General features: G+C 45.9%; 1 protein-coding gene across 1 annotated transcript in view; it reads right to left on the bottom strand.

Moving 5' to 3' along the window:
- The window catches only part of LOC147894176 (guanine nucleotide-binding protein subunit beta-like), a 45,310-nt gene that overhangs the window by 29,893 nt on the left and 787 nt on the right, over positions 1 to 14,630 (bottom strand). The window contains exon 2 of the mRNA XM_087384829.1: positions 14,375 to 14,469. Within this exon, the coding sequence (XP_087240955.1) occupies positions 14,375 to 14,469 (95 nt within the window). The remainder of the gene's footprint in view (positions 1 to 14,374; positions 14,470 to 14,630) is intronic.

Raw genomic sequence — 14,630 nt, 5'->3', positions numbered from 1 at the left:
TTTTCCAGGTGACCAAAAATCAAGAACAAAGGAGGTAGTTGACACTTGGTTGCACAAGTGGCAAGTACACTTCCAATTCCACCCCTATCCAGATGAGAAAAAGATTCAGCTTGCAGCAGGGTTTATGTCAGGTAAAGCCTTGCTTTGGTGGAAAGAACTCCAGCCTAAGCCTGATACTTGGACAGATTTTGAGGGCATCTTCAGGAAGGAGTTCCTGAAGAAGGAAGATGACTACGATATCGTCGGCAAGCTCAAGGCCCTCGATATGTCAAAATTAAATTTAACTTTTGAAGTTTATCTTCAAAGATTTAGGGATCTGCAAACCAGGGCCACTAAAATGGATCCAGTAACCTTATTAGGTTTCTTCGTGGATGGTTTGCCAGACTCCTATAAGTTGCAGATCAAGAACAAGTGCACAACATTGCAGGAGGCCATGACATATGCGCGCATATATGATGATACCATGGCCGGTACTAAGGCAACCACAGTTATCGAGACGAGCGGAAAGAACAAACGCAAGTTCTTTCAACATGCGACTGGTACTGGGGAGACGAAGTCTACGGACAACGCCTCCAGGAAAAGCTTAACTCCTGCGAAGAATGGTAAGGCCCGTTTCCTCCGCACTCTCAGGCTCAAGAAAGAAGGCCGATGTTTTTATTGCGAGGAGCGGGGCCACACAAAGAATGAGTGTCCTAAGCGGAAGAACCAAAAATTGGTGCTAGGACCGAAGCTCCAGGCGGGTCCACGTACCGCAGCCAAGGGAGCCAACCAAGTTACGATGACAGGTATTTCAGTAAATGTCATTACCTGCCCCCTTTCTTGTAATTGTACTTTCAATACTTCGTTGTTTGGTTCCCATGATCTTTTCCGAGTTTATGGAGAAGTTAGGGACCAACAGGTTCACATTCTCTTTGATCCGGGCAGCTCTCACAATTTTGTTAATTACAAATTTGTGCAGAAGATGGGGCTGTCCACAGTACCTAGCGACCACACCTACGAGGTGCAGCTTCCAGTTGGGAAGCAGTTTTGGGATCGCAAGGTTGAAGCGCTTCCTATCCGGATTCAGGCCTACACGGGAGCTCTCACATGTTATGTTATGCATTTAGAGCATGTAGACTTGTTGATCGGGATAGAGTGGTTTAAAACCCACAATATTCAGATCGGATGGTCATCGCATAGACTTAGTCCCAGGGGCTCAACCTATCAGTGTACCACCTTATAGGATGAGCCAGGTAGAGGAGGATGAGTTAGCTATCCAGCTTCAGGATTACCTGAATATGGGCTATATCCGCCCAAGTAAATCACCTTGGGGTGCACCTGTCCTCTTAAGAAAGAAGAAAGATTCTTCCTGGAGAATGTGTATAGATTATAAACAATTAAATAAAGTTACAATTAAGAACCGCTATCCTTTACCTCGTTCTGATGATTTGATAGACCGTTTGGCCGGAGCGAAGTATTTCACTAAGATTGATTTGCGCACGGGTTATCATCAAATCCGTATCTATGCTAAACACATAAATAGGACCGCATTCCGGACTAGGTATGGTCATTACGAGTTCCTCGTATTACCTTTTGGTTTGACCAATGCTCCTGCTACTTTTCAGCAGATGATGAACGATTTGTTCAGAGATTATCTGGGCAAATTTGTTGTCGTGTTCTTAGATGATATCTTGGTATATAGTAAAACGCTTGAGGATCATATAGGACACCTCCGGGTTGTCTTACTTGTTCTAAGACAGCATAAGCTTTATGCCAAGATGAGTAAATGTGACTTCTTTATGAAGGAGATCATTTACTTAGGACACAAGATTTCTTCTGAAGGTATTAGCATTGATCTGGATCGTATCCAGAAGGTTTTAGAATGGCCTATCCCTCAGACTGTGAAACAACTTCGTTCTTTCCTAGGATTTACGGTATTTCTTCGGAAGTCAGTGCGTGATTATTCACATATCACGGCACCCTTGACCAACATATTGAAAGGTCGTGGACGCAGGTCTACTCAGCCGATCCCCTGGAATGATGCAATGAACAAGGCTTTTGAAACCTTGCAGTTTTCTATCAAGGAAGCACCCGTTCTTGCATTACCCAATCCTACCCGGCCTTATGTTTTAGAGGCCGATGCGAGTGATTATGCGATTGGGGCAGCTTTATTCCAAGAGGGCAGACCTGTAGCTTTTGAGAGTAAGAAGCTAGACGACACCCAGTATCGTTGGCCCACACTTGAGAAGGAACTTTATGCAGTAGTGTATGCTCTCAAAGTTTGGAGACACTACTTGTATGGTTCAAAGTTCCTTGTATTGACTGATCATCAGTCAATTAAGTATGTGTGTGATGGATCAGAATTGAGAGGAAGGAAAGCTAGATGGGCAGAGCTAATGCAGGATTTTGATTTCGAAATACGTTATCGTAAGGGTTCGTTGAATAGTGTGGCGGATGCCTTAAGTCGAGTTAAGTTTGTAAATGCTTTGTCATTTACGGAAATATCCTCAAACCTATTTCAATCCTTGAGAGGGCTATACGCAACTGATAGTCATTTCAGTTCTTATTGGCAGAGAGTCCAGGATGGGAGCTCCATGGTTGACCAGGACTCAGGGATTGTGCCACCTAGGATACAGGCGGCGGGAGGTCAGTGGATAATTAGGAACGGCTTGCTGTTCCGAAATGAAAAGATTTGTGTACCTGATGTTCTGGACCTTAAATCCAAGATTCTCTGGGAATGTCATGATGCTCCTAGTGCGGGACATCCAGGTATACATAGGACTCTGTCTCTTGTGAAGCATACCTTTTATTGGCCTAAGATGCGTGCATTTATCGAGAACTATGTAGTAGGTTGCCGGGTTTGTCAGGTTACTAAGGCTGAACGCCTTAGAAGCGCGGGCTTATTACAGCCTTTACAGATTCCAGGTAATAAATGGGAAAGTATTTCCATGGATTTTATTACTGGTTTACCTCGAACGCGCAAGGGTCATGACTCTATCTGGGTCATAGTCGACCATTTGACAAAAATGGCTAGATTCTTACCTACAAGAACAACTATTTCAGCTGTTCAGTTGGCTCACGAGTTTGTGGACCACTTGTTCAAGCTGTATGGTTTGCCATCTGACATAGTCACTGACAGTGACTCAAAGTTTACAAGTAACTTCTAGACACTTGTATTTGAGAAGTTGGAAACTACTCTAAGTATGAGTTCCTCGGATCATGCACAATCCGATGGCAGTACAGAAAAGGTCAACCAGTTGGTTGAAGACATGCTTCGGGCATATGTATCTAAGAGACAGTCTTCATGGGAAGATTATTTACCCATGATTGAATTTGCTTACAACAGTGCAAAGCATTCTAGTACAGGTTATAGTCCTTTTATGCTTATGTACGGGTTTCAACCTAAGTCACCAGTTATGGTAGGATTAAAAGGGATTCAAAATGATGCTGCTAAGAACTTCTTGCAAGACATGCAGGAAATGTTGCAGTTTGCCAAGGAGTCTATTAGAAGTGCCCAAGATCGGGACAGATTTTATGCTAATAGACATCGTTCACCTAGAGAGTTCTCTGAAGGAACGATGGTATATTTGAGAATTCCTAAGGAATCCAAGAGCCTAAGTATTGGTTTGGTTCCGAAATTATCCCCCAGATACTGTGGCCCATTCAAGGTCATTAAAAGAATTGGACCAGTTGCATATCGACTAGAATTGCCTCCTGATTTTAAAGTACATCCAGTCTTTCATGTCAGTAGACTGAAAGAAGTATTGGGTGCAGATGATCAACTTATTTCTCCTCATGAGATTATAGAAGTTACAGATTTGACTTTTATTCCTCACGAACCTGAATCTATTCTTGAATTTCGTGAAAGACAGATTCGAAATCGTACTATCACGGAATACAAGATTAAGTGGAAGGATCGTGTTGAGGAGGATGCAACATGGGAGACATTACAAAACCTCCAAAGAACATTTCCAGATTTCTTAGCGAACTCAGGAGTGAGTTCTTAGAGGAGGGGGAGTATGTCATGTGCACGGATTGGTATCTGACGTGTACTAGGTACACAGAACTAGCTCAGGTTAGCCTGGGGAGGCTTAGAGCTAGGCAGGCTTGATTCTCGGGTTGAGTGGCAAGGGTACGAACTATTTATAGGTCTTCGCTATTTTTGGCGCAGGGGCCCGAGTCTATAAAAGAGGCCCAGGGGGTTCAGTTCTCAGTGTGCAGTTGGGAGCAAGTCTCGTTCCCAGGTGCAAGGTCTGATCCTGGATTGTGTCGCGGACGCGCGCCTGCATCTTAGCGTAGCCCAAGGCCCAGTGGCAGATCCAGGGCTTCACAGCGCCACCTGGTGGTATTGGACACCAGGCTGGTTGGGATCTGATTGGGAGTTCGTGCCAGTAGCTCAGCTCGTGGCTCGGAGGGGACATCTTCTGATTCGGGATCACATCCCGTAGATGTCACGGTTGGGTGGTGAGCAGCCTGCTCAGTTCTGATGTTGTGTGTGGTTGTTTTGCAGATCAGGGGTTTCAGGAGTGCTGGGACATGTCACACATTCAGTGTGTCCGTTATACCTTCAGCGTATCTAAGTCACCTCCAGTGTGACTCTATCACCTTCAGAGTGATCTACCACCTTCAGAGTGATCTATCACCTTCAGTGTGATTTGCATCTTCAGTATGATTGTACCATCTTCAGTATGGTTTACTTTTGCCATCTTCAGTACAGACTTGTTTACACCATCTTCAATACGGTGATGGATCCATATTAGTCACATCTAGTGACAAGATGATGGAAGCTAGTGCATGAGGTGAACTTCACATCAGTGAAGTTACATGTCGTTTGACTATTTCCTACCAGATCACCCTCCAGCTGATATTAACATATTAACATGACATACGAGATTGATGATGCTTCGCACATCCTGTTGGAAAGGTCACCTCCCCATCTGTAAGCCCCCATATGAGGAGAGCGTGGGGGAGGGAGACCTAGGGCAGGATGTGCCCAAGAGAAAAGAAAGAGAGGGGGCTGCCACATGGGCAGCACCTCACATCAAAGAGACCAGCATGGCTGCAACGGACGGAACCTGTGGAAGGAGTAGAAGGCGGGGACAGCAAGTCCTGGATCTAACCTGGCAGGAGGTCAGTCAGGGGCAGCAGACATGGCGCGGGATTGCACAAACAAAGGCGCCTATGTGGAGGGCATCTGTGTGCAGATGGACAGCCTGCAACAGAGCCTACAGGTGGCACAACCATGGAAGGGAGCAGCAGCACCTGGGTCGGCCATTGGCTGAGGCTGGTGGGTCTGGTTGGAGCCAGCAAATCAGGCCTGGAGATGGGCTGGCCAGGGGGGCTGAATCCCTGGAACAAAGGCTGCAAAAGGGCCTAGAAAAGACCCTTACATAGGGCCCTGGTTGGGCTGGTAGGGGCAGCCAACCAGGTCGGTTTTTAGGGCAGACAAAAGTCGGTCAGGAAGGGGTCTGCCAGTCGGTTTTTGCAGCAGGCCTCGGGGCCTATAAAAAGAGAGGCCCTGGGCCTCATAATTCATTCAACAGCTCAGCAGAGGAGCAGCAGGAGCAGATACACTCACACCCTCAGGCCTACATCCAGGAGGCAGAGGAGACTAGGAGTTGCTGCAGACAGAGTTCATCTAGGGCTGGACCTTGGCTGTCTTCTAGGGCAGCAAGGTGTTTGAATCTTTGGACGGAAAGTCTACTTGCGCTCGAGGTGGAGCACGCAGGCTCGAGTCTAGAGATAACCAGCAGATAGGAGGACCTTGTGGTTAGATCAGAGGACCACACCATTGGTGGGACTTTGGATCTATCCCTTTTGTATTGTGTCCATAGCTTTGGATGGAAATATATTATTTTGGTGGTTTCTCTATCTGGTTGGTTCATTGTCTATTGATAAGTCTGCACACCTATGCTATGCACGTAAGTTTAAGAAGTTTGTGATTCCACATCCCACACCACACTGTGTTAGCTCCTAGGCAATTCTATCAGTCTTCCGCTGTGCGTACACTCTGTTGGGTCATTTCTAACACATCCACAAGGGTTTTCTAACATCCGACGGGTCTTCAGTACCCATGGTTTATTCCTGACACCTTCAGATTGGCTTTGGGGGTGAGCCTTGGTGTGTTGGGCAATGATGCTTAGCTTAATGAGGGCAGATCAAGATCACGTAGTGTTTAGCCGTGAGGTGGATATGATCGTCAGAACCTTTAATATTTGACTGTTAGGTTTAGCACCTTGATCACTCACGTGCACATTAGATAGGGCACATCAAGGTCTAAAGGATGGATTCCGTTTGGATAAATTATGAGTTGTTTAGGTCAAGTTATGAGCCTAGCAAACCTGTTCATGGCCTATTAATTTAATTAATTGTGTGCATGGGTAGAGGGGTCATGAGGCAAAAAAATTTAAGAGACCTAATTAAAATATTAAAATAATTCTAACCTAGAATAACCAATCAAATACTACAATTAGAAAATAACATATAAGAAACCATTTTTTAGCTTTTTCAGCTTGCTTTTTGTGCTTTCTCAGCTTTCTATGTTCTGAACAGTCACAATTGCTCTCTGTTCAGTGTTGCAGCCTCTCCTTGCTGCTCTCTTTGCAAATTCGCCCTCTTCCTAGCCATTCTCCTGTTGTCCAACTCGATGAATTGCTGGGATCTATGCTTCAGGCTACGTTTCTTCTTTTCCAACGCCCAATACGAGTCCGCGGACTTCCTTTCTCTCGGTCATTATGCTTTCTTTTACGCACTGTTTTTCTCAAATACAGTTCCGTTTTTTGTCCTCCAGGCTACCAGAAAGTGATTTTCAGATTTCGTTTTTCATTCATAGGGCTTTCTAAAACTGATTTTATTTTTATTGAACACGTTTCCTTTGATTTCCAAAGGTTCTAACCTCGTTTAGTTTGAAAACACTAACCGTTTCTGATGTGGGTTATGTGTTTTAGAGCCCAAGAGATAGGTTGATGCCAGAATAACAATTCCGAAAAACTTTTACACACATTGGCAAGTTTTGGGACTCTTTTCGCCTGGTTTTCACTAGGGGTTGCCAGTGGTTACTTTTTCTACAGTATTTCTACAGCTATGTACTGAGTTCTCCTATTTTTCATCCATAGCGAAGACCATTGTACATGTTTTGGACGAATTATTCATGTCCTAGAATTTCTAGGTTACCCCGGATTCTTTCCGAGGGTCTGTGTTATTGTAATTGAAACTGAGCTTGTAATAAAGAAATATACCTGGGATTAACCCAGGTAGGGGGTGCACCTCATTCACACCCCATCGGATGCCGGACTCTTTTTTATTCTTTCCCATTCCTTTGTGTGAAATATGGATTATATGTGTGTGGATGTTCATCTCAAAATAATGGCTATTTGAGGTTCTGAGTTTATCGAGTCATGTAACTAGAATTGCACTTCCGCATAAGCACGACTCTGACAGTCATTGAGCATGACTTTGTACCAATGCACCAAAATCTTGCATCTCTGCTAGAAGGACTCCTACACTATGGAGATGGAAGTGACCATTCCCCGTCTACTGAGAGCATCTGCCACAACATTCTCAAGCACTCGCTGATACTCAATCATGCTGCCAAATTACTGAAAAGTCTGGCTCCATCTAGCCTGGCAGTTTGACCACTGAGCAGCTGGCATGGTCTGAAGCCACCACAAGGCCAAATTATCTGTGCGAGCTGTGAAATCCTATCGGAAAAATTATTTCTATGACTTTAGGGCATGGAGGACAGCACATAACTCCTTGTCATACACTGAGTATCTGGTCTCTGCTAGAATCAACTTGCGCCCCTCAAATGCGGCCGGGTGGCCGTTTTACTCCAACACTGCTCCAATGGCATAATCGCTAGCATCGATCCGTACATCGAAGGGTTGATCCCATTGTGCCAATGCTAGGCACAGAACTGTGGTAACAACCTCTTTCAGCTAGGCAAAAGCTAATCGAGCTGCTGGAGTGAAGATAATGGCCTGTTTCTTGGCCTTTGATCCCTGCAAAAGGTCGGTGATGGCTATTGCAATTTTTGCCAAGTCCTTGATATGGTTCCTATATGCCTAGCAACTGCCCATAAACATCAGATCCTCCTAAGCTGTGGTAGGCACCTCCCAATCCACTATATCTTTCACCTTGGCTGGGTCTAGGCAAGCACCTGTAGGAGTGATGATGCAACCCAAGTAATGTACCTCCTCCAAGCAAAAACTGTTTTTATTGGCATTGATTACAACTGATTGACCTTCAGGAGTTGAAGAACATGTTAAACATGCTTCACATGCTGTGCGGGCTCCTCTAAAAAAATCAAAATGTCGTCTAAGAACACAAAGACACTACCGATCACCTGGGGAACCTTTTGTTGGTGCAGCACAGAGATGGGGCATCACCTGGCCTACGAGTTCTCGCCACAGGACCCGGTTTTCCTCATTACCGAGGGTACATGAGCACGCATGGAGAGCTTCCCCTGGCAGCTAACAAAGACAGATGCAAGTGCGATGACCCAACACCCAGTTTGGGAGATCATCAGGAGCATTGTGGGCTGGCACATTTGGACCTCCCAATGCTCACAGATACTGGGAGACCAGGCACCATCTGCGACACAGATCCTGGCTGACACCTAGAGCACGATCATTCATACGCTCAAGGGTCAGTGGGATCAGATCCAGGGAGACTCCCGGGCAAGGAAGGAAAAGAGACGTCGTTTCCTTCGAGACTGGGATCATCAGAAGCTCTTCTTCCAGCACACCGCTCGGAGTCTTTAGTGGCGATACTCGCCCCCACTGTGGCTATTTGTCCACACCCAGCTGATTACGCCTTGAGAGGCTTGTACATCTGTTTTTGAGTTTCTCCAGGGCTGCATCCATTTGGTGATAGCAGCCCACCAGCCGTAAGGCCTTCTTGTATTCTCGTCTTCAAAGTAATATAATCAGCACTACTTTTTGCCAAAAAAAAAAAAAAAGAACACAAAGACACTCTTACCAATCAAAGGTTTGAAGACTCGGAGCATCATACATTGAATGATGTGGGTGCCCCCGTGAGATTCACCACAAACTCATATTGGGCCTTCTCTATGCGCAAGGCCATATTCTTTATACCGGAACGCGAATACAAACAATAAACTTACCCTCGTGGACTGGAATTCTGAGGTCCAAACCCTAGTGCTCATAGTCAGGTCAAACTTCAAACTGGTGCCACCATCAGGCTCCCAAGATGATGTCTGTTGCCTCAGTCAGTGTGACCCTGAATGTTCGGGTATCTGCCCACCCTGCAATCTTTAGAGAGGCTACTACGGCCACTATGTTGCTCTCTACCTGATGTCCCATGAATACCCATTCAAGGCCATGGTATCTGTGGGGGTGAGAGTCAACATAGCTCGCTGAGAGGCTTTGGTGGAGATAACGTCCTCTGAACTCCCTGAATCTACGAGAATGAGGACCTTTTGGCCGCCAATTTGGCCGTAGAACTGAAACATAATGGAAAACTGATAAGATTCCCCCCTTCTACGGATCTTCGATCTCCTCTGTAACCACTAAGGTTCGATCTCCTCTATAACCACTAAGGTAGTCTTGACCGGAGTCAAAGCTGTAGATGAACCATTTGACGTGGCTCCTTCTGCCTTGAGCTTCTTAAGGTGTGGGCAATCTTGCTTGATGTGGCCCTGCACGTGACACTGGAAGCATCAGTTCTCTTTGGCATAGATAGTACCCATCATAGCCGTTGTCAATCTTCGCCGTCCAGTTCTTCTGCTGCTGCCCATTGCCGGACTTCTTCCCAGGATCTCCTGATGGGGAGTCCTTAGGCTTCTTACTGTTGACTTGCTTGGATCCTTGTCCCTTGTGCATGAGTTCAAAATTATGAGCAAGCCCGTATAAACACTAGTAATCATGTGGCCTGAAACTACGAACTACCACTGGATGTCAAACTGATTGAGCACTAGAGGTTCTTGTTTACCGTCGTACAAATTCTTGACGGGGCTGTTGGACTCTTTCCATGCTTTCCTCTCCATGTGGTCGGAGTAGAGAAATGAGGAGTTGCCGGTCCCGCTCTTCCTTCTTCTCCCGAGTGGTACACACTCTTTGAGCTCCCTCACCTCCTAAGCCTCTTTATCGTGTTCTTCTTTCGCCTCCCGAGCTGCTCTCTGGCGCTCTCTGGCGGCCTGCTCACAATCGTCCCGCACCTCCTACAGCTTTGAAGAGACTCTCAGACTGTTGTTGCTACATCTGCATCATGGCCATCATGGCGGACATCAAAGCTTCTGCAAGAATCTGTGGTGGTGGGCCTTGGGAAGCAGATCCCTCATCCCCACTTGTGTTGGACTTCTCACTTGTACTCATGGTGTCCTCTCCGGATCTTGTCTGTACCATAAAACAGTGGGGCTGTCCCTACACTGACCCTCTTTATCTCATGAAAGAAATCTGAAGCTCAGATACCAAAGCAACAGGGAGATAGCCTAACTCGCTCTCTCTTATGCTCACTACTATCTAAATTGAAAGAATGATGCCCTCTAAACATAAGTGGGACTGTGGAGTGAGAGTGAGAATCAGAGGGAGACAATATAGTTGGCCTCTGAAGAGAGAAAACAATAATTGTAGAATGTTGGGCCCAGAGGGCTGAATGCAATTGTAAAGAACAAGTACTGTACGGAGGGAGAACCTACAAAAGAGAAATAGAGACTGTGTATCAGACTAAACCAGGCTAAGGACTAACTGAAGGACGGCTGCTGGGCTGCTGGGCTGCTGCAGACTCTCCTGCCCTGATCCAAGCTCTGAGGGCTGCCGCTGGCTGAAGGCTGAAACCTGTAGGAGTGGATGAAGAATGAGGGCCAAGGGGCTGCCTTTTATAGGGCCCCTTGGGCCCTTAACTGGCCGACCAACATGCTGCAGGCCCACCGACCAAGCTCTGCCCCTGCCAACCTGGACCGACCCCTGCCTGACATGGCCGGACGGCCATGTGGCAATCTGGAGCCTGCTCACATAAGCGATGAGATGGTACTGTCCCACTTCCTGCGTGGCACTGTCCTGGCAGCCTGCATGGTTGTCCTGCCTATGTGGCAGCCTGCGTGTCATGTGCACGGATTGGTATCTGACGTGTACTGGGTACACAAGACTAGCTCAGGTAGCCTGGGGAGGCTTAGAGTTAGGCAAGCTTGATTCTCGGGTTGAGTGGCAAGGGTACGAACCAGTTAGAGGTCTTCGCTATTTTTGGCGCTTGGGGCCCGAGTCTATATGAGGGGCCTAGAGGTTCAGTTCTCATAGAGCCAATGGGAGCAAGTCTCGTTCCCAGGTGCTAAGTCTGATCATGGATTGAGTCGCAGACGCGCGCCTCCATCATAGTGTAGCCCAAGACCCAGCAACAGATCCCAAGGTTCACAGCGCCACCTGGTGGTATGGGACATCAAGCTGGTTAGGATCTGGTTGGGAGTTCGTACCAGTAGCTCAGCTCGTGGCTCAAAGGGGACATCTGATTCGGGATCTGATTTGGGATCGCATCCCGTAGATGTCATGGTTGGGTGGTGAGTAGCCTGCTCAGTTTCTTCACATTTGGTGTGTTCTTGAGTTTGCTTGCAGGTCAGAGGTTTCAGGAGTGCTGGGGTCGTGTCAGTTGGTATCAGAGCCAACTGCTGAGGTAGAAACTTCTGTTGCGAGAATTTTGGACGATTTTTTCTCCAGGTATGCCCTAATTTCGAAATTCATGTTCATTGCCCTACAAGTGATTGATGGGTTCATCGTAAGGGTCGAGGTTTAGGATTGGAAAAGAAGGAAGGAGGAAGAGAGAGAGGGTGAATTCGACGCTGATAAGTGGGGTTGGGTGAGAGCGTGAGAGATGTAGCTTGGAGAGAGTGGAAAGAATTGTAGGAGAGGCGTGAGAGGAGTCGCTGGGCAAGCGATGGGCTGAGGGGAACCCTAGGGGATCCCGTGTACGGTCAGGGCTGCACAGAGGATAGGTGACGCCATGCAGGAGTGTGTAGAGGGGTGCGCCATAGGCTGGAGCTGGATCGCGGCCAGGCTGTTGTTTCAGGGGGGCTGGACGCTAAAAAAAGCACCACCTCTCCAAGTTTAGGAGGGTGGCTTTCTTAGAAAGCTTAGCTTTCTAAAAGCACTACCGTCCACGTTATAGCCTAGCGAAACCACAGTTTTGCCTCAGCTCATGCTTGTGCACACGAGAAGACCTCTCCACACCCCTTGCGGATTTCGTCACCTGGGTGAAGCAAGCGTCGGGACCGAAGCTCCATGCAGGTCCAGGTACCAAAGCTAAGGGAGCTAATCAAGTTTCGATGACAGGTATTTCTGTAAATGTCATTACTTGCCCACTTTCTTGTAATTGCACTTTTAATACTTCGTTATTTGGTTCCCATGATCTTTTCCGAGTTTATGGAGAAGTTAGGGACCAAAGAGTTCACATTCTCTTTGACCCGGGCAGCTCTCACAACTTTGTTAATTACAAACTTGTGCAGAAGATGAGGCTGTCCACGATACCTTGCGATCACACCTACAAGGTGCAGCTTCCAGCTGGGAAGCAGTTTTGGGATCGCAAGATTGAAGCGCCTTCTATCCAGATTCAAGACTACACATTGGCTCTTACGTGCTATGTTATGAACTTGGAGCATGTGGACTTGTTAATAGAGTGGTTTAAAACCCACGATATTCGGATTGGATGGAAGAAACATACTCTTTCTTTTTTGGCTATGAACACCCAATTTTGTATTCAGTGTGATAATATTCCCTCTTCTCAGGGACCTATTGTATCTGCGATGCAGCTTCGGAATATATTGAACACTTCTCATTATGATGTGTATCAATGTGTTTTGATTCCACTTTCTTCATTTGTTGTCTCTATTAATAACAAGAATGATTTAAGTGTGTTTGAACACCATGAATTGAGAACGTTGTTAGATGATTTCATGGATGTATTCCCTACTCAACTGCCGGAAGGTTTACCTCCAGAACGGGCAGTAGACCATCGCATAGATTTAGTACCTGGGGCTCAACCTATTAATGTTCCACCTTATAGGATGAGCCAGCTTGAGGAGGATGAGTTAGCTTCACAGCTACAGGATTGTTTGAATATGGGCTATATTCACCCAAGTAAATCACCTTGGGGAGCACCTGTCCTCTTAAGAAAGAAGAAAGATACTTCTTGGAGAATGTGTATAGATTATAAACGATTAAAAGAAGTGACAATTAAGAATCGATACCCTCTTTTGTAGTTGTGTTCCGTCATTTGACCTACTGACAAAAGGTTCTTGCTGAGCTTCGGAACATAGAGCACATAGCAGCTGGGGCTGTGCAGAACTTGCTCCTCTTCGTGTTTACAGTTGACTAGCAAATGTTCATTGTTTTTTCAGTAGTGATCTCTTCTTGTTGTTCATGTCCAGATTCATTTGCCATTGTGTGTTGCACCATCTATCATCTCCTTTCCCCTCTAGCAATGGCAGAGTGAAAGCATGAAAGAACGCCCATTTTCATCACCACTCAAAGACTTAATCCAGTTTTGCTCTTTCAAACGTCCTCTTTGCATTGCATTTGGTTCCTTGCTGCAGTATGCTGGGTGCTTTCTAAAATGTGGGGGCTAAGACATGAATTTGCAGCATAAACCTAGATGAATCCAGGAACATTCCCAAACTCATCCTCTAAAAACACAACATAGTGCAGTTTCAATCTCATGATAGTCACTCACAAGGTTGAAAACCATAAACTCCATCATGCATAGCAAGGACTAGCTACTATGACATCCCCACCGACATCATCAGCGCCCAACAGTGGGTATAGACCATAGTATAAAAATATGCTTTCACACATACAAATCCACACACCCACACATACTTGAGCATCCATTTATACAAAGTCTTCATACTGAGTTTCTGTTGGCACTCCGGAGATGAAGGGCAGACTCAACCATAGGCTAGCACTAAAGGAGAAGGCTAATCAAAAGGTAGTCCAAAATCTCTTCATTCAAGCTACAACTACTTGTGAAGTCTATAAACGTTTTCATTTTAGTCTCTCCCCAACGAGCATCTAAATCTAAATCTAGCTGATAGGGCAATGCACCTTTTGAGATGGAAAGAATTATCACAATACCAGCACGCCGCAACTTGGACGAAAACTTCACAAGGTGAAATTTGCATGTCCACTAATGTGGCAGAAGCATATACCTAGATGAATCCAGGAACATTCCCAAACTCATCCTCTAAAAACACAACATAGTGCAGTTTCAATCTCATGATAGTCACTCACAAGGTTGAAAACCATAAACTCCATCATGCATAGCAGGGACTAGCTACTATGACATCAGCATAAAGTCGAATTCAAAAATCAGCAGGAATATGCCGTTGGCGTTCGCTTAGGTTTGGACTCAAAAAGAGTTTATCGGTAAAACCGTTTTAAAAAGTACTTACTTTGCCTGTATGCCCTTGAAGGTTTCTGCAACAAACAAGACCATTGGAATTGAAACGAGTCGTCTGATACCCATTAAGTCTCGCATATCCAGCAACTGCCAACATGAAAAATGGAACGCATTACTAAAGCATTGTGCCCGCCGTAAGGGTTGAGAGAACAAAGAGCTGGGACTAGTAGAAAATTTGTCTGCATAAATGAAAGATAACCAGGTTTTGCAGAGTAAAAATAAAACAGTGTTGCACATCGGACTCTAAG

The sequence above is a fragment of the Dipteris shenzhenensis genome, chromosome 14 (genome assembly GCF_047967505.1).
Source record: "Dipteris shenzhenensis isolate YYH24624 ecotype China chromosome 14, Dip_SZ_1.0, whole genome shotgun sequence".
NCBI lineage: Eukaryota > Viridiplantae > Streptophyta > Polypodiopsida > Gleicheniales > Dipteridaceae > Dipteris > Dipteris shenzhenensis.
The sequence above is the reverse complement of the archived record's forward strand: the minus strand, read 5'-3'. Positions and strand labels throughout refer to the sequence as shown.